A 25,290-nucleotide genomic window follows, 5' to 3' on the forward strand; every position below is an offset into this window, starting at 1 on the left:
TACCATCAGAAACTATATTTATAATATAGCATCGTTCACAAGACACATGTGTTGGCTAATGACCTCAAATCAAAGATAGCTGGTTGACAAACCACATTTCATGGTTATGCATTTCTAAAGTTTTATTTTGAACTTTATTTGGGATTATTTTGTGTGAAAATCACCCAAAGCGTTAAAATAAATCACATTTTTATACTTGTCAATTGCCAAGGCGAATAAACTAGCCCAACTGTCAATTTTTTTAGTGGGGGGGGGGGGGGGGTAGGTGGGAAGGGTGAGGGAATTTTTAATTCGTCGCTAAGATGACAAACAATATTACAAAATTATTTATTATGTTAACTTATTTCACCACAGTTTGATCTGGATAACGGAACTGCCATTAGAAGTTGGGGCTAACATCGGTGTGATGACATGAAGCTACTTAGCAGAAAATTATCGGGTGGACCCATGATCTGGTGGACCCATCATCAAGTGGACCCATCATCGAGTGGCCCCATCATCGAGTGGACCCATGATCGAGTGGACCCATGATCGGGTGGACCCATGATCGAGTGGACCCATGATCGAGTGGACCCATCATCGAGTGGACCCATCATCGAGTGGACCCATGATCGGGTGGACCCATGATCGAGTGGACCCATGATCGAGTGGACCCATGATCGAGTGGACCCATGATCGAGTGGACCCATGATCGAGTGGACCCATGATCGGGTGGACCCATGATCGAGTGGACCCATGATCGAGTGGACCCATGATCGGGTGGACCCATCATCGAGTGGACCCATCATCGAGTGGACCCATCATCGAGTGGACCCATCATCGAGTGCACACATCATCGAGTAGACCCATCATCAAGTGGACCCATCATCGAGTGGACCCATCATCGAGTGCACACATCATCGAGTGGACCCATCATCGAGTGGACCCATCATCGAGTGCACACATCAGCGAGTGGACCCATCATCGAGTGGACCATCATCGAGTGGACCATCATCGAGTGGACCCATCATCGAGTGGACCCATCATCGAGTGGACCCATCATCGAGTGGACCCATCATCGAGTGGACCCATCATCGAGTGGACCCATCATCGAGTGGACCCATCATCGAGTGGACCCATCATCGAGTGGACCCATCATTGAGTGGACCCATTATCTAAAAGTCTCTTTCGAGAGGACTCGGCTTGAGAAATTTCAGGTCTGTTGAATGTGTGTACGTCACGTTGTGTGTTAAGAATAAGACGGGGTGTCTAGTCTGGACGCAGCTGGTGGACTGGGGTGTCTAGTCTGGGCGCAGCTGGTGGACTGGGGTGTCTAGTCTGGACGCAGCTGGTGGACTGGGGTGTCTAGTCTGGGCGCAGCTGGTGGACGGGGTGTCGAGTCTGGGCGCAGCTGGTGGACAGGGGTGTCTAGTCTGGGCGCAGCTGGTGGACAGGGGTGTCTAGTCTGGGCGCAGCTGGTGGACAGGGGTGTCTAGTCTGGGCGCAGCTGGTGGACTGGGGTGTCTAGTCTGGGCGCAGCTGGTGGACTGGGGTGTCTAGTCTGGGCGCAGCTGGTGGACAGGGGTGTCTAGTCTGGGCGCAGCTGGTGGACAGGGGTGTCTAGTCTGGGCGCAGCTGGTGGACAGGGGTGTCTAGTCTGGGCGCAGCTGGTGGACAGCGGTGTCTAGTCTGGGCGCAGCTGGTGGACAGGGGTGTCTAGTCTGGGCGCAGCTGGTGGACAGGTGTGTCTAGTCTGGGCGCAGCTGGTGGACTGGGGTGTCTAGTCTGGGCGCAGCTGGTGGACTGGGGTGTCTAGTCTGGACGCAGCTGGTGGACTGGGGTGTCTAGTCTGGGCGCAGCTGGTGGACTGGGGTGTCTAGTCTGGGCGCAGCTGGTGGACTGGGGTGTCTAGTCTGGGCGCAGCTGGTGGACTGGGGTGTCTAGTCTGGGCGCAGCTGGTGGACAGGGGTGTCTAGTCTGGGCGCAGCTGGTGGACTGGGGTGTCTAGTCTGGGCGCAGCTGGTGGACAGGGGTGTCTAGTCTGGGCGCAGCTGGTGGACAGGGGTGTCTAGTCTGGGCGCAGCTTGTGGACAGGGGTGTCTAGTCTGGGCGCAGCTGGTGGACAGGGGTGTCTAGTCTGGGCGCAGCTGGTGGACTGGGGTGTTTAGTCTGGACGCAGCTGGTGGACTGGGGTGTCTAGTCTGGACGCAGCTGGTGGACTGGGGTGTCTAGTCTGGGCGCAGCTGGTGGACTGGGGTGTCTAGTCTGGGCGCAGCTGGTGGACAGGGGTGTCTAGTCTGGGTGCAGCTGGTGGACTGGGGTGTCTAGTCTGGGCGCAGCTGGTGGACAGGGGTGTCTAGTCTGGGCGCAGCTGGTGGACAGGGGTGTCTAGTCTGGGCGCAGCTGGTGGACTGGGGTGTCTAGTCTGGGCGCAGCTGGTGGACTGGGGTGTCTAGTCTGGACGCAGCTGGTGGACTGGGGTGTCTAGTCTGGACGCAGCTGGTGGACTGGGGTGTCTAGTCTGGGCGCAGCTGGTGGACAGGGGTGTCTAGTCTGGGCGCAGCTGGTGGACTGGGGTGTCTAGTCTGGGCGCAGCTGGTGGACTGGGGTGTCTAGTCTGGGCGCAGTTGGTGGACAAGGGTTTCTAGTCTTGGCGCAGCTGGTGGACAGGGGTGTCTAGTCTGGGCGCAGCTGGTGGACAGGGGTGTCTGGGCGCAGCTGGTGGACTGGGGTGTCTGGGCGCAGCTGGTGGACTGGGGTGTCTAGTCTGGACGCAGCTGGTGGACTGGGGTGTCTAGTCTGGACGCAGCTGGTGGACTGGGGTGTCTAGTCTGGGCGCAGCTGGTGGACAGGGGTGTCTAGTCTGGGCGCAGCTGGTGGACAGGTGTGTCTAGTCTGGGCGCAGCTGGTGGACAGGGGTGTCTAGTCTGGGCGCAGCTGGTGGACTGGGGTGTTTAGTCTGGACGCAGCTGGTGGACTGGGGTGTCTAGTCTGGGCGCAGCTGGTGGACTGGGGTGTCTAGTCTGGGCGCAGCTGGTGGACAGGGGTGTCTAGTCTGGGCGCAGCTTGTGGACAGGGGTGTCTAGTCTGGGCGCAGCTGGTGGACAGGGGTGTCTAGTCTGGGCGCAGCTGGTGGACTGGGGTGTTTAGTCTGGACGCAGCTGGTGGACTGGGGTGTCTAGTCTGGACGCAGCTGGTGGACTGGGGTGTCTAGTCTGGGCGCAGCTGGTGGACTGGGGTGTCTAGTCTGGGCGCAGCTGGTGGACTGGGGTGTCTAGTCTGGGCGCAGCTGGTGGACAGGGGTGTCTGGTCTGGGCGCAGCTGGTGGACTGGGGTGTCTAGTCTGGGCGCAGCTGGTGGACTGGGGTGTCTAGTCTGGGCGCAGTTGGTGGACAAGGGTTTCTAGTCTTGGCGCAGCTGGTGGACAGGGGTGTCTAGTCTGGGCGCAGCTGGTGGACAGGGGTGTCTGGGCGCAGCTGGTGGACTGGGGTGTCTGGGCGCAGCTGGTGGACTGGGGTGTCTAGTCTGGGCGCAGCTGGTGGACAGGGGTGTCTAGTCTGGGCGCAGCTGGTGGACAGGGGTGTCTAGTCTGGGCGCAGCTGGTGGACAGCGGTGTCTAGTCTGGGCGCAGCTGGTGGACAGGGGTGTCTAGTCTGGGCGCAGCTGGTGGACAGGTGTGTCTAGTCTGGGCGCAGCTGGTGGACTGGGGTGTATAGTCTGGGTGCAGCTGGTGGACTGGGGTGTCTAGTCTGGACGCAGCTGGTGGACTGGGGTGTCTAGTCTGGGCGCAGCTGGTGGACTGGGGTGTCTAGTCTGGGCGCAGCTGGTGGACTGGGGTGTCTAGTCTGGGCGCAGCTGGTGGACTGGGGTGTCTAGTCTGGGCGCAGCTGGTGGACAGGGGTGTCTAGTCTGGGCGCAGCTGGTGGACTGGGGTGTCTAGTCTGGGCGCAGCTGGTGGACAGGGGTGTCTAGTCTGGGCGCAGCTGGTGGACAGGGGTGTCTAGTCTGGGCGCAGCTTGTGGACAGGGGTGTCTAGTCTGGGCGCAGCTGGTGGACATGGGTGTCTAGTCTGGGCGCAGCTGGTGGACTGGGGTGTTTAGTCTGGACGCAGCTGGTGGACTGGGGTGTCTAGTCTGGACGCAGCTGGTGGACTGGGGTGTCTAGTCTGGGCGCAGCTGGTGGACAGGGGTGTCTAGTCTGGGTGCAGCTGGTGGACTGGGGTGTCTAGTCTGGGCGCAGCTGGTGGACAGGGGTGTCTAGTCTGGGCGCAGCTGGTGGACAGGGGTGTCTAGTCTGGGCGCAGCTGGTGGACTGGGGTGTCTAGTCTGGGCGCAGCTGGTGGACTGGGGTGTCTAGTCTGGACGCAGCTGGTGGACTGGGGTGTCTAGTCTGGACGCAGCTGGTGGACTGGGGTGTCTAGTCTGGGCGCAGCTGGTGGACAGGGGTGTCTAGTCTGGGCGCAGCTGGTGGACTGGGGTGTCTAGTCTGGGCGCAGCTGGTGGACTGGGGTGTCTAGTCTGGGCGCAGTTGGTGGACAAGGGTTTCTAGTCTTGGCGCAGCTGGTGGACAGGGGTGTCTAGTCTGGGCGCAGCTGGTGGACAGGGGTGTCTGGGCGCAGCTGGTGGACTGGGGTGTCTAGTCTGGGCGCAGCTGGTGGACTGGGGTGTCTAGTCTGGACGCAGCTGGTGGACTGGGGTGTCTAGTCTGGACGCAGCTGGTGGACTGGGGTGTCTAGTCTGGGCGCAGCTGGTGGACAGGGGTGTCTAGTCTGGGCGCAGCTGGTGGACAGGGGTGTCTAGTCTGGGCGCAGCTGGTGGACGATGTGTCTAGTCTGGGCGCAGCTGGATGACAGGGGTGTCTAGTCTGGGCGCAGCTGGTGGACAGGGGTGTCTAGTCTGGGCGCAGCTGGTGGACAGGGGTGTCTAGTCTGGGCGCAGCTGGTGGACAGGGGTGTCTAGTCTGGGCGCAGCTGGTGGACAGGGGTGTCTAGTCTGGGCGCAGCTGGTGGACAGGGGTGTCTAGTCTGGGCGCAGCTGGTGGACAGGGGTGTCTAGTCTGGGCGCAGCTGGTGGACGATGTGTCTAGTCTGGGCGCAGCTGGATGACAGGGGTGTCTAGTCTGGGCGCAGCTGGTGGACAGGGGTGTCTAGTCTGGGCGCAGCTGGTGGACAGGGGTGTCTAGTCTGGGCGCAGCTGGTGGACAGGGGTGTCTAGTCTGGGCGCAGCTGGTGGACAGGGGTGTCTAGTCTGGGCGCAGCAGGTGGACAGGGGTGTCTAGTCTGGGCGCAGCTGGTGGACAGGGGTGTCTAGTCTGGGCGCAGCTGGTGGACAGGGGTGTCTGGCGCAGCGCTTCCAACAACTGACTGTTCACTATCACAGACCCAATTTTGGAAGTATTTTGTTTTGTTTTACCCCCAGATTGTACCACCTTTATTTGACAAAGCGTCTACAGGACCAGTACAAGAAAGCAATTAATGTTTCTATCACCCTACTCGACCATTACAAAAAAACAGCTGTTTCTATATATACCCAATATTGCTAACATCAATTTAAAAAAAAATCAGTTTCAGAACCTTTGGTCACTAGGAAGGCACTGATTAAAAGTATTGTATTTTTATTTGACTAGCTTCACAAGATTTTTGTTTGAAATAAAAATAAAATTACTGTATCATCATAAGCTTTTAAGCGCAATGGGAATAAGAATAATTATGCATAAACAACCTAGCTATTTACAGAATTTGATAATTATTCAGTTTATTTTTAAGGAAGTCTGTAGCACGTAGTTGTAGAATCTTGCAACTCATCATAGACAATATTCTTACTCTCTGGTCAGCTATTAGATTTAAAACCAACCAGCCGTTATCACCAAGTCATGCCCTCGGCTAGCTGATACAGAGATCGCAAATATTTTAATGGTTATTTGCCCTTTTGAATTGTAGTAGTGTTTTTAAATAAGCTTCATTAGCATAATCTAAAACTAACCCCACGATCTACACCCAGTCACTTATCCCACACCATACACACAATTTACCATACTCCAAACCTCACCCATACCAAAACCCACCCCACCTCACACCACGAACTACACACCTAACCAAACCCCCCACACAACCCCCGCCCACACGTCAACACTCTCTTGAATGCCACCCGACATCCTGAACCCTAACATCGCACACCCCACCCCACACAAAAACACTACACCCTACAATGCACCTTTAAAACCCACTGTCCAGGATTCATATCCCTTTACATTGCCCAACCCACATCTCAACCGCGCTACTTACATGATCCACACCCCCAGTTACTTATCCCACACCATTCCCAATACACCACAGCCTACTTACATGATCCATACCCAGTTACTTATCCCACACCATTCCCAATACACCACAGCCTACTTACATGATCCACACCCAGTTACTTATCCCACACCATTCCCAATACACCACAGCCTACTTACATGATCCATACCCAGTTACTTATCCCACACCATTCCCAATACACCACAGCCTACTTACATGATCCACACCCAGTTACTTATCCCACACCATTCCCAATACACCACAGCCTACTTAAATGATCTACACCCAGTTACTTATCCCACACCATTCCCAATACACCACAGCCTACTTACATGATCCACACACAGTTACTTATCCCACGCCATTCCCAATACACCACAGCCTACTCCACACAAAAACCACTCAACACACGGATTAGACCAAAGCCCAACCCACCCGTCCCAAACCACAGAGGCGTAGGGGGGGGGGGGGACATATGTCCCCGGGCGCCGACCTTAGGGGGCGCCAAAATGGGTTGGAAAAAGAAATTGAAAGTTTGAGTGTGGGGGGGGGGTGCAAATAAAAGTTTGAGGGGGGTGCAAATCAAAAGTTTGAGTCCCCGGGCGCCGGGAAGGGTCGCTACGCCTCTGCCGCACCACTCCATTTTCTCACACAACTTCAAGAACGTTAGTATGAGTCAAGATGGTCACGTACAGATGTACTTGATGAATGTGTACTTAAATATCTCAGATAAATTTGGTATAAAAACACCGTGGATAAGACTAAGAGTGAAACTGCCTCCAATATATAAATAAAGCAAATTTCAAATAAAGAATAACTATAACTAAATAGATCTAGTTTATTTTACAATCAGTATCATAGCTTCTGTAACAGGTGAACTTTTGTGAATATTGTTTTTGCAGTTACCAGTAAAGTGGTGTACGAGCAGCACTACAGTGCAATGATCTCTCCCATTCCTTATCATTATGTTAAAAAATAATCTTTGAAGAACACAAAAAAGCAGTGGCTAATTCAAAGATGTCAAGATCTGAAAGTCAAAGTGTAAAGATAAATATTTTGTAGGCTAGTATTGAGACTGATCCACCTATGAATTATAGTGTTATTTTGAAATTTGTATTTTTTTTATACCAACTCAGCTTTTACAAACTTTTTATGCTGTGATATTTTAGCATTTATGTTGGAAATAGTAATAAGCTACTATATTATATAGTAAAATAGTTATTGATCTGTTTGAATTTGAAATCTGCAATTAAATATGTTGACCAATCCATGTCTATATTACGAGTGATTATTTCCCCTACTGTCGTTCTCTTGACTAAATAAAATGTCATTATGTCAAATAGTGTTGTGTTGTGTGTATATTTTGTTTTGGTGTGATAAACTGTTGTGTTGTTGACCTAGATTGTGTTATGTTCTTTTTCTTTCAGAGTAGCGTGTATATATATATATATATATATATATATATATATATATATATATATATATATATATATATATATATATATATATATATATATAAATAATATATATATATATATATATATATATATATATATATATATATATGTATATATATATATATATATATATATATATATATATATATATATATATATATGTGTATATATATGTATATATATATATATATATATATATATATATATATATATATATATATATATATGTATATATGTATATATATATATATATATATATATATATATATATATATATATATATATATATATATATATATATATATATATATATATATATATATATATGGCCAAGTCCCCAGAAAATGGTCTTATATATGAAGATTGTAATATAACTAAAACAAAAGCCAACCAATACCAGCTATGTCCAATATTCACCTTCTGATGAGGACATGTTAAAAACACCTGTAAGAAACACAGGTTTCACTTTTAACTTTTTCTCTGTGTTGGCATGTGAAGTTTTAAAATGCTGGTTTTTAGCAGAGTTGAATTGATGTGTTCGGTCATCTATTTATAGAACTTAAAACATTACATCTTGATTTGTTAAAGGAAAATAAATGAAAATAATTACATGACATACTTTACAAAACTAATTTTGTTGATTTTAATGCTGCAAATGTTTAAATTCTACAGAGGGTTTAAGTCAACAAGTTACAATGTATAAAAACAGCTCATTTGTTACTTGGAAGGGAGATTACCGAACATTGATTTCTCTGCCTAGCGAGTTTTATTTAATTGCATCTTCCCTTAAATAAAGTAAATGGAAACAACTGATAAGAAAGAACTTAGTAGGAGAGAAAGAGTAGTTAATATTTTACTAATGTGATAGATTTTTAAAAAAATATATAAATACAAAATTATTTCAGCAAAAAAAAAAAAAAAACAGCTCCTGGTAATGTGTATCTGAATTGAATAATTATCATTAAAAAAGTTTAAAAAAAAACCCCACGTTTTCTGATTGAACTAAAAAGTAGAAAATAAATGCTATACATCACAATAATGCAAGCGATCACTCTACTATAAGCGATGAAAAACTTGTGCGCCGAAGTAAAAGTTTTTTATCGGTCATTGTTAATATAAGATGTAAAAGTTATATTACTATTGATTAGATAATACTATTGAGTTTTATTAGGGAGCTTGTAGAGAGTCAACAGTATTAAAAACTGTAAGAAAATCACGGCGCCCCACGTTTTTCATCGCTTATAGTAGAGTGATCGCTTGCATTATTGTGATGTATAGCATTTATTTTCTACTTTTTAGTTCAATCAGAAAACGTGGGTTTTTAAAAACTTTTTTAATGATAATTATTTTCTACTTTTTAGTCTTTGTCTGTTTGTTTGCATTCAAATCTTGCTATCGATTTTATCTTCTCGCATTCACTTACTTTTTGGGTAAACGAAGACAACTCGTAAAAAACACGTGCCTTTTCCAATCGACCTTTTTTCTGTGTTGCCGTTTCTTTCACCGTTGTTTGTACACAAACACCGCGTGACCACTACTCAGTAAGCCAAAAGAGGGAGAATACCGAACCTTGTTTTCATCAAATTACAACTACTAGGTTATGTCCTTTTTTGTACAAATATATAGAGGCCTAAAATGATCAATAAAAATTTTCCATGGATCAATTTAGTAATAATAACAATTGAATATTCTATCGTCATCGGAAACAAAACTTCCCTGAAAATTTCAGCGCGCTAGCTAACTGGGAAGTGCCCGAAATTTCGATCGCAAGATTTGATTGGAGAACCAAACAAACAAACAAACAGACGCGAAAGCAAGTTAAAGAAAACGTGGGAAAATTGCCTAAAAATGTAGAAACAATACACCTAACATCCAGTAGAAAGGCCATCACCTTAACCAATAATAATCCTATACACAGAGATTCAAGATAACAATAAATACCTTACTTTATAAACTTCCCAAATAATTCAATCTATGTACACGCATTTTTATTACAACAGTTTAGATTGGATTTTTGTAAAATTGACTACCTTCAGACTTCTTTCAAACTTATAAACAAAATATCCTATTTTTAAGAATCTTTGATAAAAAAAATTGTACCTGAAAATTCTGTATTTAAACAACAGTAGTTTGATTTAAGTTTAGAGACTATGAATAGGACTACTTCCTAAAATTCTTTGTTCAGCCAAAATATCCAGTTTGTGGGGTAGAAATTTGATAGACATTTCTCCCACTTGACGGGAGCAACTATGTCGAGGCCCTTTTGACGGGGCTGTTTTGAGTGTGTCGTTTTGTCGGGGGCCGATTTGTCGATGTCGTTTTGACGGTGCACGGTTTCCTCAATGCCCCAGTGCCAGCAGTGTCTTAACTCCCCACTACTAACTAAAAATAAACCGGGAGTGATCTCCCCTAAACTTTCTCGAATATTCTTATATAAAATAATAGGGGATGGGAACTCGGGCTATAGACATGATTTTTAATCCATTTTAATTACTTAAAGTTTTAAAAATAGAATAAAATGTCGTAGACAAATTAATTGCACACCAAGTGAACGCGAAATAAAAAAGCGCATAATAGTGCGCAATATTATTATTACTTTTAAAATTTACATTAGTTTTTTGAGAAATCGGAAGTAGCGTAAAGTACTACTTCCAGTCAACAGAAATTACTCAAAATTTAATAGAAGGTAGAGAATTAGATCTTTTACTTACGTATGAAATTTCATTTATCTATCTGAAATAGTACTCAAGTTATAGGCTTTTGAAAAATTCAAAGTAGGAAAAGTACCACTTCCGGTTATCGGAAATCGCTCAAAAGTTGAAACGGATCTACGATTTTGATTAAATACTTATATATGAAATTTCATCAACCTAGCTGTAACGGTACTCAAGTTATCGTGTTTACACACGGACACACACACACACACACACACACACACACAGACACACAGACATACGGACAAGATTGCAAAAATATGTTTTTCCGTATCAGTGAGATGCAAAACGTCGAGATTTGAAAAAATCTCGATTTTTTTTTTTTGCACGATTACAAGACTTTCTCTATACTTCGTATATACGAGAAAGTAATAAAGGTACGGCTTAGTAGAATGCTAAAACGAAAGTCTCGAGTCCAAATCCGGAAATAAGTTCGTAGTACGTCCTGAGTCGTCCCCCCCCCCCCCCCCCAACACAACTCGAGTTAGGAGAAGCAAAGGCGGCTGGGCATTAGTACTGACCACACTATCCATATACTTGCCGAGGTCAGAGATCTTCTTTTGATCTATGGGCCACCAGGTTCGATAGGGAACTTCTTACTAACTATATAAAACATCCTCTCTCTGTCCAAATAACAACCTCAAGACACAAAATACTAACCAAAAATTATTATAAATCTTTCCTTGTACCAGCAAAAGCAACAAACCATTTAACTCAAGCCAGACTTACATCTCAATAAACAAACAATTGTTTTCAAGGATTGTTTCGATGTTTTACTACTGTGTAATAATATCTTGTTTTAAAACATCAAATGCTTCTGTTACTCAACAGACCTATATATAACACCCAACAGACGTGCAAAAACTTAACTGGTTTAATTAAAAAATAATCAGGGGTATGAACAAAGGTCACGTGATTTTGTTTTTCAATACAAAAGGGCGGTACCTTCATCATACAGATCACATGATCACAATTCTGGCTTCCATTTTGAATAAGGAACACACCGATACTTAATGTTCCCCGGTGTACTGGCTAGTTCCTTTGTGCGAATGGTTTTTTTTTTTACTGATTTTAGTACATTTAAAATAGTCACCGTGGCAGAGCACGGGTATGCAGCGAGTATTGTATATATCGCTATGACATAAAAACTGTATATATTTGACTATTTTAATTGTAAACTATTTTGTTAGTGCAAAAGAAGAATCAAATATTGGGGTTCAGTGGCGTAGGCAGGGGGGTTAGGGGGGTCATAACCCCTCCCCCATAGACCCCTCGGTATATATATAAAAAGTATGAGGGGGGGGGGGGTTTGTCCCCGGGTAAAAATTGGAACCCCTCCCCCCCCCTTGAGACGATCCTGGCTACGCCACTGTTGGGGTTGTTTTTCTAAGGTGACAGCAATGGTGTTTTACAGATTGATAGAAAAAAACATGTGTTGTGAGTTCACGCGTAGGACGCAACACGAACGTTTACACATGAATACACGGGGGTAAAGGTCAAGGATCAGCAACACACGTTACACGTGATAGATGTTACAAAACTCTAGAACACGTTGTATTCGGAACTCACGAAGCCTTAGCGGGTTTTGTTGGTTTCTTAATAAATACATTTTATTGCACTTAATTCAACATTATTTTTTTTTGTTTTTACAAGTCTAAGTCACCGTCAAGTTCAAGGCCGTCTCCCCAGTCATCCATATCGTCAGACATGGCGAACATAAGATTCAAAATCGTGGCGGCCGCATCTTGAGCGGCCCGGGGAAGTAACCGGGACGGTCTGGCGATAGGAAGGGCCGAGTACGGATTGCCTCCCCTGCTGATGATCGTCCTTCTCGGCTGGTTGAAATTGGTGGACGGGGTGTTTTAATCTGGGCGCAGCTGGTGGACGGGGTGAAAAACATTAACGCCGCCGTGTTCCCGTCGTCGCCAAGGTCACCAAGGCCGTCGATCAGGGATCCCAGGCCCTCGGTGAGGTCTTCCCCCAACTCTGCCACGCCCTCGCCCAGCTCGCCCATCTGTTCACCCAACGCCTCGCCGACTTCGCTGACGCCTTCGCCGATCTCCCCGAGGCCTCCGCCAATGTCGCCGATATCCGGGTCAAGGTCGACGTCACCGACGATATCGCCGGCCTTGTCCACCTTGTCGGCGGCCGCGTCCTTGAGATGTCCCCGGCAACATCCTGGATCCCATCCCTGATGTCTCCAAGATCCGGCGCGTCGATGACGTCACCGATCCCATCAAGCACATCGCTGACACCGTCACCCAAATCGCCGATGACGAGGTGAGAACAAGTCCCCATAAAACTATAGCGCAAGGGTGTGGGCGTGGGGGGGGGGGGCTATCTAAAAGGGTTAGTCTATATTCATTCTTCATCGGGGAGTATTTTATTTTAAAAATAAACCGGGAGTGATCTCCCCTAAACTTTCTCGAATATTCTTATAAAAAAAAAACAGGGTATGGGAGCTCGGGATATAGACATGATTTTTAACCCATTTTAAATACTTTAAACTTTTAAAGATAGAATAAAATCTCGTAGGAAAAAGAATTGCATACCAAGTGAACGCCAAATAAAATGTGCATAATAGTGCGGAATATTATTAGTACTTTATAAATTTACATTAGTTTTTGAGAAATCGGAAATAGCGTAAATTAGTACTTCCGGTCAACGGAAATTACTTAAAATTTGACAGAAGGTAGAGAATCAGATCTTTTACTTACATGTGAAATTTTATTTATCTATCTGAATAGTACTCAAGTTATAGGTTTTTGAAAAATTCAAAGTAGAAAAAGTACCACTTCTGGTTATCGGAAATCGCTCAAAAGTTGATAGGGATATATGATTTTGATAAAATACTTATTCTTGAAATTTCATCAGCCTAGCTGTAACGGGGCTCAAGTTATCGTGTTTACAGACACACACAGACACACACACTGACATGAGGACAAGATTGCAAAATTATGTTTCTCCGTATCAGTGGGGCTTAAAACGTCGAGATTTGCAAAAATCTCAATTTTTTTTTTGCAAGATTACAAGACTTTCTCCATACTTCGTATATACGAGAGGTTCCCAGAAAGAAGCGCAACGGAAAAAAGCGCAAAACAAAAAGCGCAAACAGAAAAAAACGCAAACAGAAAAAAGCGTTGTTTTCCGTGTGCGCTTTTTTCTGTTGTGCTTTTTTCCGTTGCGGGTTTTTCCGTTGCGCTTCTTTCTGGTCACCCATTTATAAATATAAAGTCTATATCATATGAGTATGAGTCACCTTTCTTTTACATTTGTTAGATCTAGCCTTGGACGATTTTACGTACCTAAAACAATAGATTACCGCCAAATCTATTGTACATATTCTGATATTAACTTTAAAGAGCTAGACCTATGTTTCAAAATCAAATTATTGGTGGTTAAACAGCGGCCATCTTCACAAGCGCCCAAATGCCAAATGATAAACTGCTTAGATTGTCACTTTCTATGCGCATGAGACTTATGAAACATAGAACTAATTTAAGTTTGTCAACATAACTTAAAAACAGTACTCAAATTATCGTGTACATAAACAGACAAGAATACAGAAAAAAAATGAAAAAATAAGTTTTTCTACTCAATACTTCATCGAATGTATAGATCTAGATCTCTAGTATTCTTCTACTAGACGTCTATACTTGGTAAAGTAGAAAGAGTCCTGTTGGGTAAACAATACATTCTACTGCTACCGACTGCTGTGCGGCAGATCGGTTTCTAAGCTAAATTATTCTTTCGCTTTAAATAAAAGACTTACTGTAACCTAGAACAAAAAATATTGAATAAAAAAAAAGCTAGATCTAGATCTAGGTCTAAACTTCTATTTACTATGTCACTATTCTAGGCGTGACTATTCCGATATAGAAAGTAGATCTACTACTCCTACCAAGGCAAAAGTCTACTAGATCTACATGAAGTTTGAAGTCTTGGTAATCCGGGAGTTTTAGGTACGTAAAATCGGCCGAGAATAGAATAGAATAGATGTAAATTTTTTAAAAAGTTACTAAAAGTGACTCACTCATTCATTGACTCATTACAATTACACCATTACACTCATTAGTCAAGTTTAGTCAGTTTATATAGGCCTATATTATATATATAATATTATATATAATATATAGTACTAAACTATTAGTATTAGATCTAGATCTAGAGTAGGCATTTTTTATGAAAATTTCATCATTTTTAAATAAAAAAATGTTAATGTAGGCCTATCAATAATATTATGATTATTAATAGTTTTATTAATATTATATATTATATAGGGCTTATAGGGGTCATCCATAAATCATCATGACGTCACGCTTTTTTTGACGATTTTCACCTCCCCCCTCCCCTCCGTCACACGTCATCACAAAAAGCCAGACGCCCCCCCCCCCCTAAAATGACGTCACACCTCAACCTACAACCCCCCCTCAAAATTGCAGTTGAATTTTTTTTAAACATCGATATTTTTCTAAAATCTTGTCTAAACTATTACAATTTATTGTAATATCTTTAAAAACTGGGAAATTTTGTAAATTGTAACTTTTAGCTCTTCCGTCTCAATTGGTTGCCGACCCCTGGCCTAATATTTAGCTATCACACTAGTAAATTAAGCCAATTTAGCATATTTTAACTTTCTGTGCAAAGTCATTATTACTGAAAAAAATTCCAAAGTCAGATCAGCCTGTGGCACCCTCCAGGAAAAAATATTTGACCTGTTACCATCATTAAAACAGAATTTTCTTTTATTTTTTTTTATTTTTAGTAAACATGTGCTTAATCTTACCCACTAAGTAATAAAAATTTGAAAATTAATTTTAATTAATGTTGTAAAGTGAGATAAACAGCTTAATAAACATGTGTTTTCTTAAGGCTTGAGAGGGTGTGACCCGGGTGTGGCACATCGCAATTGGAACTTTATATTTCTGTGTTTTATGACTATATTTGTATAGTTAATTCTACACACAGTTTCTCCAAGACTTCAGGAAATAAAACATTGACCAGGAAATGAGAGTGGAAATTTTGAAGGAATCTACCTAGTGAAACCAAGAATGTTATATTTAGGCTAAAACTGAGCTCTTAACCGCCACCCTATCTATATATAATTCTCTTCTTGGAGACGTTAGAAAACAAGCTGTAAGCGCGCCTTGCAGTCCCCTCTCTTCCTCTCTAGGCATATCGCGACCACCCCCACCCCAACATGGTCTGGTGAGCTGTGGTTCACGCTAAATGTTTACAATCGTACAGCCGGGTTTAGTGACGGCTATTAGGGGCAGATAATTTAGTTTGAAACTATTTTAAACTTAGGGGAGGTAACTAAGAGGAGGCTGCTTTCGAATTACTGAAAAGTAGAAAATAATACAACTAAGTAGTGGCGTATGATACGCAGCGGGTCGGCTAGTGTAATATAAAATAACAAATTGATAAACCACCACTTCACCCAGTTTGTGTTATATATGTGTGATCCCAAGCTAACAACAATCAATTTAAAACCAGACGCAAAAAGCTTTCATTTTTGTATTTCTTTTTCAGATTAAATTACAGTTTCTACAATAAAATATAAACAAGAAGATAAAAAACGAGCATTGACTTTTAAAAAAGAAAAATGGGCAAACTGAATATTTTTGAAATTTCCTTCAGTAATTTGAGTGGTGTGTATTTTTCTGGTGACTTAATGCAAGGTTACGTTACTATAGAGTTAACAGAATCAATGGAAATGAGAGGTAGGTTGAATGTATAACTATAAGCTAAAAATAGACTTTTGTCTGCCATTTTAATATATTCCATTGTAGATTACACTGAGATGCTTAAAGAGTAATGTTGTAAGGTTTTATGTATTATCCACTCCCACCTTCTCTCTAATATTTCTTTCTGATTAGTTGTTTGTCAACAATCTCACATCATCATAGAAGATTTGTATGAGTGTGTGATTGTTTCTAGCCAATGCATGTTTAAAATTTATCTAATGATTTACTTATTTTATTAATTTATTTCAATGAATCTATTAGTTAATTTTATTCCCATTCAACTAGCATTCTATTTCCTGTATTGAAGGTATAAGGCTCAAGTTGAAAGGAGGAGCTAAAGTCCTCTGGACAGAAAGTGAAACATCAAGTGATGGGGACAACTCAACCACGACCACTCATACTCATTCTGCTAGTGAGAAGTACTTTTCCCAAACTATTCTTTTAATGGGAATATGTAAGTACAGAGACTTAAGCATTATTAGTTTAACTTTATATAAGCATGAATTTTCTAATTTTATTTCTACAAGTATACCTCTGGTTTAGAGGTGGCGAGTAGTAGGGTCCTCCGCTGCAAGCTGGAAAGTCTTGAGTTCAGATCTTCATCAGAACTTGGTACTGCATGCTTTTCTTAATACACCTAGCTTTGACGAGTCCCTGACTCACGTTAGGGAAAGTAAAGGTGGCTGGACAAAATGCTGACCACACCATCCCTTCATACACCGAGGTCAAAAAAAAAAGAATTCTAATTAATCTGCCCCTTAGATATTTTGACTTGAAAGGGGAACTTTACTTTTATTTCTGGTTAAAGGTATCTTTGTCACAAATCATAGTAACTTATAATACAACATACATTGTTATCTTTATAACCTTTTATTGAACCTGTTTACAATAAAGGCTAAACTAATACAGCATATATTACAATCAAATATTTTCATATCCATCGAAAACACAAAAGCAATAAATGAAGTTGGGAATTTATTCTTCAGTGCCAAAGCAAGGGAACCAAACTGTGTCGCTGCCCGTGGGAAGGCACACATATCCCTTCCAGTTTCAACTACCTACTGGGCTTCCATCTTCATTTGAGGACTCAATTGGCCATGTGAGGTATACTGTCAAATCAGTTATAGACAAGCCTTGGAAGTTTGACCACAAAACCAAACGGCCTTTCACCGTCATAAGTATCCTGGATTTAAATTTACAAGCTGACTGCAGTGTTAGTTTTTTTTTTTTAAATTCACAGTGATTAACCTCATTCTTTGTTTTAATAATCATCTAATAACTTAAATTTTTAAATATTTTTATTGATAAATATATAAAAACAATATTTATTTATTTTTCCTTTTTATGTACAAGACACATCCACTTTTGTCGGTCACCGGCAATTTTCCTGGCAAAGTTCCCATGATAGTCCTGCCTCTGTTTCCCCACCTTAAATTTATTTAAAAAAAAATAATGCAAAGAATGTAACTTTTCCGCACTTTTATGCAAATCAGATTTTTCCATTTGGGTAAAATTATTGTCCACAAAAAAAAAATAAAAAAATCACCATTACCCAAATCATCCTTTACCCCACTTTCTATGGTTGTGCTGATCTTGAGGTTCACAATATACATACCTCATGACACATGAGCACGGTCCTGTAAAGGCTGTCTCAACTCTACTATTGCTGTTATTTAATTATCTTATTTCTTATTATTGAAAAAAGAAACTACATGGATCTGAGGAAATTTGGATGAAATCAAATTATTAAATGATAATAGGGCATAATATACCATTTTTTTTACCAATTGTATTTTATGTTATGTTTCAATAATAAAATCATTCCCCCACTTCTCTACTTCTCTCCACAGCTAAAATTTGTATCTTAAAGCGGGGTTTGGGGGGGGGGGGGGGGCGTTACATCACTAAGCCTTACAGTATTGATCTCACATATTGAGATATTGCTTGAGAGATTTTGTTTTATTTTTTTTTGTTTTTCATATTGGATTTAAAATAGATGTAGGGCTTCTAAAATGTGTGTTCCTTACAGCAAAAGCTACAGGCAACAAAGAGCAAGACACTGTGTTGTCTCTGCTGCAAGTCTCGCCCCATAGAGGCGACATTTGTTGTTGAAAGGAAAGGCTATGTCCCAGGGGAAGCAATCAAGCTGTATGCTGAGATCTTCAATGGCACAAATAGGGCAATGTCCAAGTCTTATATCAACCTAACAATGGTGAGAGAGTATTTACTGTTATTTCTAACTAAAGCTTATATTTAGGCTTTAAGTTGACATGTTTTAAATAATTGTTGGAAATAAATTTTTTAGAAGGCGAGTTTTTAAGAAAATAATTATTTTTGTATTAATTACAAGAAAAAGAATTTATAAGAATTTTAAAATATTTTTCAAAAATTCCTCTAAAATGACGTTTGTTATTTTTTATGCTAAAACGCATTTTAGAGAAAATTTAATTTTTACTTTGTTGTTTATAGGGTATCTTAAATTACAGAGTATTTAATAAATGTTCTAGTGTTTAAGGTGACTTTTTAACCCAAGTATGGCCCAAAAGCTGGGAGTTGTCTTGGTATTGTGTTATAGGGTTCAGTATATCCCAAACTCTATATCTTAGCTGGAAAAGCTGGGGGTCATCTTATACACCAAAACAATTTAATTGCTAGAAATAGTTATTTAGGCCTAATATAAATTGAATTTTTATAAACTTTTGTTTTAGAGCTTGTTTTCTTCAAGTTTTTCTCAGTGCTTACATTTTTTTAAACATTTGATTTCTGGTGGTTTGAATTGTACTTATGTTTTAAATACATCTCATGAATTTCTGTGCTTTTATACAGGTGAAGTCTTTTCATGCTACAACAGATTCAAAAACGGAATACAAAGAAGTTGCCAGATTGACGCGACCCAGCATTCAACCACGGCAGGGGGATGCCTGGTCAGGTGAAGAGTTGGTAATCCCTCCCCTCCCACCGTCGTTTCTTCATGGTTGTAAAATTATTGACATTAGCTATAAGTTACAGGTAATTCAAGACAACGTTATACTAGATACTATTGTTATTAGATACCAAAAATTCTTTCAATTTCCATGTGAAAATGGTTGATTTCTATTTAACGATTAAGTAGGTGTTGCTAATTTAATAAATTATTTGCTGAGTGCTAATGATTTGTTTCATAATTATTCGAAGGTAGATAGTATTTTCATTTTAGGGTTATTTTTTAATACTTTTTTCATCCTTAGTGAATGTTTACTAAATGATTCATTTCTAACTTATTGTTCTTAAAATGATCCATCATTAACTAAATGTTGTCTAAATGATTCATCTTTAGCTGAAAGTTGTCTAAATGATTCATCTTTAGCTGAATGTTGTCTATATGATTCATCTTTAGCTGAGTATTGTCTAAATGGTACATCATTAACTGAATATTGTCTAAATGTTGTATCTTTAGCTGAATGTTGTCTAAATGATACATCATTAACTAAATGTTGTCTAAATGATACATCATTAACTGAATATTGTCTAAATGTTGTATTTTTAGCTGAATGTTGACCCCTCTGGACCAGCCCTTGACCTTGAGATCCCATTTGACATCATCATCGGGACGATCCCTCTTCTGTCTGTTGTACAGAAATATCCACCTCTGCCTCCCCCACCCCCAGCTTGGGACAAAATGTACTTGTGGGAAAACACGCCCTCTGCCCCACCCCTAGAACATGTCTACCCAGCTCCCCCTGCCAGTAGTGTGCCCAATTTACGTAAGTACTCTCAAGCAGTTTTATGTTTGTTCAATTCTAAAGATTACCTAAGCGAAGAGAGACGTTATTTATTGAAGAAGTATTTGCCCAAATAGTTATTAATAATTTACACACTTACCTGAAAAAATTTCCATTAAGAAAAAAATATTAAGTACAGTACATTTACCTTCTCTAGGCATGATCTCAGTACAATTTTAAAATTAGCAAACCCGAAATGAATTTTTTAGATTCAGTTTCTCATAAGATGCGACTATGCTTAAATTGACTCAATAAAATTAGATTTTGCTTATTTCAGCTCCACCATCCTATGATGAATGCATCACAGGACGTGTGAATATCAAGGGGTCTAGTGACGAGTACACAAGAGGGAACTTGAGTTACTGCCCCATGTATCCTTGTTATAATTGGGGAAAAACTGCTAGTGGTTTGCCAGAAGTAGAAAAATAATTTACCTCCCTTGTTGAAACTTTTGTATTGTAGGGACCTATGAGGATGGCTTGAAAATGTTTCCGATACCAACTTGAACATTGCAGCACATCAACAAATTTGGTGACATTTTTTTTTGCACGTTTTGACAACTACTCACGTAAATATTTTTTAATGTTAGGCATTGGCGCGAATGTCGATGAACACACACATGGGTTGGCAGAAATCTGTACTCGCTGATGATAAGATCATTCAAGTACACCATATGATCCTGGTCAAGCATTAAATTACGGTTAAAGAGAAAACAGAAATAATGTTCACAAAAAAATGTTTGTTGGATATTAAAACAAGACTGAGCTATAAGAAAACTGAAAGTACATGAACATTTGCACTTCTTTTTCAGATGGGTTGGAGAGTATTGCTGGGAGAAGTGCATAGATCTAAAAAGAGGTGAGGAAGAGAAAAATAATAATTTAAAATAAAAAAAACTACATGTTTCATTGTTGTGTCGGAACATTTTCAAACCAACCTCATCAAGCAACTCAAATAGAGAGATTGTATTGTATATGTTAGAAACAACTTGATCATTACAGCTGATTTCAACTTTTATTGTGATTTTATTCTGTAAGCTGATTTCTTGAAAGTTTGTGTATTCTATCTACTTACATGTATTGTTACATTTCAGTGTAATCTTTTTAAATGAACCAACTATACTGATGAAAGTGTTTAGAAAAAAAATGTCATCCCTAGTTTATAGGGTTTTTTTCTAACACATGAAGTGCTTTTATTTTTTGTTACTTGTGTAATATCTTAACTTGATTGTGTTCTGAATGGAATCATGAGCTTGACCTTCTTAGGTTTAAATTGTACTTGCCCATATAACACAACAACTGGCTATGAAAAAGATTAATAATAACGTTTGAACCCTAAATTAATATGTACATAGTTTTGTTTATATTTTTAGGTTTGTTATGATGCTCATTTTTAAGCTTCTTACACCTTTAAAAAATTGATCTTAAATTCTGCTTAGACTGAGGTCAAAGAAAGGAACGAATTCTACGTGATGTTACGTACATATACTAATTTCTACAGCGCTCTAGTTTTAAATAGTTAATTATTGTATACATCAACATGTTGCGTATTATTTGAAGTACCCTATATTAGAAAACAAGGATGAGGAAATGTTAGTGTTGAGAATACTTTTTGTTGTAGATCATGTTTATTAAATGTTTCTTAAATGTTTTTCTGGCTATTTTTGACCCAATGTTTTATCTGTAGAGTTATTTATCTGGCTCAGTTTCTGCATAAAGTTAATGTTAGTATACTGCTTTTTCAGATAATGTTAATGTTGAAATTGGTTGTTTTTTTTAATCAAGTCTAGTATATCTTACAAGTAACATTTTATGTATTGGTTTTTTTACCCCTCATATGATACATGTTATTAGCTTCCACCACCAGTATTGTGCTTAACTTCCCTGTGATGACATAGTCATGACCAACAATATGGTTTAAGATCCTTGCTGACTTTCTGCATTATCCCAGTGTTAAATATTATCACTGTCTCAATATGGCAGTTGATGAGATGTTAAATAATTCTCCACCATAAATGTGTTTCCTTTGCTCCTAATAACATTTTTAAAAAATAACGAACATAAGTTTGATATTCTTTGTAATACTTGTGGTAAAATGCTTTATTTATTATAGTTTGAATCTTCAATTTATTTTTTTACTATTTTTTCTCTACACCCAAGCTCACGTGATATTATTTTATTTTGCAGGCACAAAAACTATGGTTTTGATTTGCTATAGTTTAATAGCTAGAGAGAAGAGATGTCCTTTGATATTTTGTATTGACACGTTTTATTTATGATATATTTCATCCTTGAGCCTAATTTACATGAAATATTTTGTCTTAAGATTTTTTGCCTGAGATAATTTGTGCTGAGATATTTTGCCCTGAGATATTTTGTGCTGAGATATTCTGAGATATTTTATCCTGAGATATTTTATCCTGAGATATTTTATCCTGAGATATTTTATCCTGAGATATTTCATCCTGAGATATTTTATCCTGAGATATTTTGTTCTGAGATATTTTGTTCTGAGATATTTTGTCCTGAGATATTTTATCCTGAGATATTTTATCCTGAGATATTTTATCCTGAGATATTTTATCCTGAGATATTTTGTTCTGAGATATTTTACCTTGAGATATTTTGTCCTGAAAACATTTATATGCACAAAAATACCTGTGGCATAAACACCAACCAAGCCACTAATCTGATTTTTATTTTCAATACCATAGTGTTTTCTACAGATTGTGTTATACATTTTATACTTTGTTTTTCTTTATTAACCATTAACATCTTTTTGTACATACAGCTGCCAAAATTTGAATCTCTTTTTAGTTTTTAAAAATTTGGTTCATGAGCAATTTAGAATAATTTTTGAAAAAAAAGGAATTAGTTCTTGAAACAATTCTTGTAATATTATTAGAAATGAGTGAGCTATAATTTTATGTAATGTGATGCTTCATTGTGGTTTGAGATATTTATTATATAATAATACTTTTTATTTGTGGGTTTGACTTAAAACTATATACTTGGCTTTTATTATCTGATTGATGACTTCAGATAAGTAATAAATACAACCAGTGTCTTACATAAATATGAAGAGGGGTAGTCAGGTGTTATTACTTACTAAAATAGCAATTTTGACATGGAGTGTTATTTTAACCTTTGTCCACCTTTAGTGCTAAAATAACACTTTATGTAAGTATTGCTAAAACATAAATATACCCATATTTTTACCTAACTATAACCATAAGACTTGATGTTGTTTGTTCGATTACGGTTTTGTGATAAGATTTTCTGACAATTTAAAGCACAAATCTTGTTTTTTTAGATAAACTGTTGTACCAAACTTCCTTGGAACAAAAATCTGCACCTTTATATTTTTATGCTACTTATTATCTCATTTCAATCGATTTTGCTAAGGCCCAATAGAATTCTTAAAATCATTTGTTGTAATTTAAGTTGTATAAAAACACTTAGTTTAGCGGGTTTTTTTTTGGTATCAAAACATACAGTTTTTATGTATATATAATTACATTTTGTAATTTTAGTGAGCTTTGTTTCAATGGTGGAAGAGGATGTTTATTTATACAACTGGTCCTGTAATTTTATTTTACAATTTCATGAGTACTGTCCCCTGTTATTTTATTTGCTCTCTACAAAGTGCTTTTTATTTTTATGTAAGCCTTACACCAGTATATTAACAATCAATGATGTTCTTTGCATTTTACATTTACTCAAAATACATTTAATATATACTAAAACAGGTTAGAATTAAGTATGAAAGAAAACTCAAACTTAATTAAAACTTGTCTAGGCAAAAAATACTTTAGTTTGTTGATATTTTAAAATAATTGTGTGGTTATGTGATTTGATGAATAAGTGTTGGAGAGTTTCATTCATAGAAACAAATTAAGAAATTGTACAAAGTGCTTAAGGGACGTGGTGGTTGAGTAATAGTGGTGCTGAGTTGCTAATCTCGAAGTTACAAATTTAGTTCCAGGGTTCTAGTCGTAGAGTCCACCCAGTTCTGGAAAGTTCCAGATTTTAGGCATGGACTGAACAGATGGCTTACATATTGCTGACTACACAAATTCTGCCTTGAATGAGGTCAAAAAAAGATTCCACGTGATGTTACTTACATTTTACATAGTTACTAGGCTAGCATGATAGCCACCCTAATTCGGTATGTGGATCAATAAATAAATCAAAACTTGAACAGGATTATTCACATATGCAAATAAATACTTGCAAATAAAAATGTCATGGTTTGTAAAAAGTAGAAATTATCAAGTGCATTTGTAAATCTTTTGTTATTTATAATAACAAACTTTCAAATGCACTGAGAAAGGTCTACTTGCTTTCTTTAGTAAAAGCATAAGTGGCTAAAATGTGAAAGAAATTTCTTGAGCAACCAATGCTTTTTTAAAAAGAAAGCAAGTTTGTTTTATTTAAAAAAAAATTTCAGTGCATTTAAAAGCTTATTTTAAATAAAAAAATGTTTTAGTAAATATGAATGTGAAGTTAAAAGAAAGTGAAGTTTAAAAAAAAAAAGAACCGTGCTTTATTATTTTTTTTTATTCCTTTCCTGCTATATGAAGCCGGCACCCAAGACATTTAATTAAAAAATACTTGCTTTAAATATCGACCATTAGCTTGCGATATAAACTCTAAAACACAATTATATTCCTTACTATCATCCTTAGCTGTCCACTAATGCGTGAAAACATTACTGAGTATCAGAGGCGTCGCGAGGCGGGGGCAAGGGGTGCAGACAGCACCAGGTGACACCATTTAGGGGGGGGGGTGAATAAAGTGGAATAATGTATAGCAGAAAAATGCTTTTTGCCAGAATGATTAATTAGGGTTAAAAAGTCTAAAATACAAATCAAATATTCCGATACGGAGGAGGGGGTGACACCAGGACGTAAATCTGCTAATTACAGAGAAAACAATTTTACACACATCTGTATTACATACCGCTATATATATATATATATATATATATATATATATATATATATATATATATATATATATATATATATATATAAACTGATACTTTTTTGTTTTGGTGGGGTGGGGTGACACCGGGTGACACCCGACCTAGCAACGCCACTGCTGAGTACAGCTCATCAAACTTATCACGTGTCGGTGTTAATTGATCGCTATCTTTCCTTTTGTTTTTGTTATAGTATTATTCACAGAAATAATTTGTATTGACCAATTAACATTTTACTATACTAAAAACTAGATATTATTTGTTTTGTCATCGGAAACGAATGCATCTGGAAAGTTTCAATGAAATAGCTACATTTGATGTGGGTTACGTTGACTTACATTATTTCCA

The 25,290-nt window shown here is 39.5% G+C and overlaps 1 protein-coding gene across 1 annotated transcript; it reads left to right on the forward strand.

The window, feature by feature from the left end:
- Window positions 1–14,219: 14,219 nt before the first annotated feature.
- On the forward strand, window positions 14,220–23,775 carry LOC131948230 (arrestin domain-containing protein 3-like). Its single transcript, XM_059309768.1, has 8 exons — window positions 14,220–14,413; window positions 15,984–16,174; window positions 16,506–16,652; window positions 17,185–17,411; window positions 18,228–18,410; window positions 19,025–19,207; window positions 19,725–19,941; window positions 20,237–23,775. The coding sequence occupies exons 2-8, from the start codon at window positions 16,057–16,059 to the stop codon at window positions 20,386–20,388; spliced, it is 1,227 nt and encodes a 408-aa protein (XP_059165751.1). The 5' UTR covers window positions 14,220–14,413; window positions 15,984–16,056; the 3' UTR covers window positions 20,389–23,775.
- Window positions 23,776–25,290: the final 1,515 nt, after the last annotated feature.

Source organism: Physella acuta, unplaced genomic scaffold, assembly GCF_028476545.2.
Source record: "Physella acuta isolate Inbredline_101_S28 unplaced genomic scaffold, ASM2847654v3 ptg000630l, whole genome shotgun sequence".
Lineage (NCBI taxonomy): Eukaryota > Metazoa > Mollusca > Gastropoda > Physidae > Physella > Physella acuta.

Excerpts from the sequence above, each read along its gene's own strand:
- LOC131948230 (XM_059309768.1), top strand. The coding sequence starts at position 16,057 with ATGGGCAAACTGAATATTTTTGAAATTTCCTTCAGTAATTTGAGTGGT. Across the intron at positions 16,175-16,505 it reads AGAATCAATGGAAATGAGAG|GTATAAGGCTCAAGTTGAAA; the intron begins GTAGGTTGAATG and ends CCTGTATTGAAG. Across the intron at positions 19,208-19,724 it reads ACATTAGCTATAAGTTACAG|CTGAATGTTGACCCCTCTGG; the intron begins GTAATTCAAGAC and ends TTGTATTTTTAG.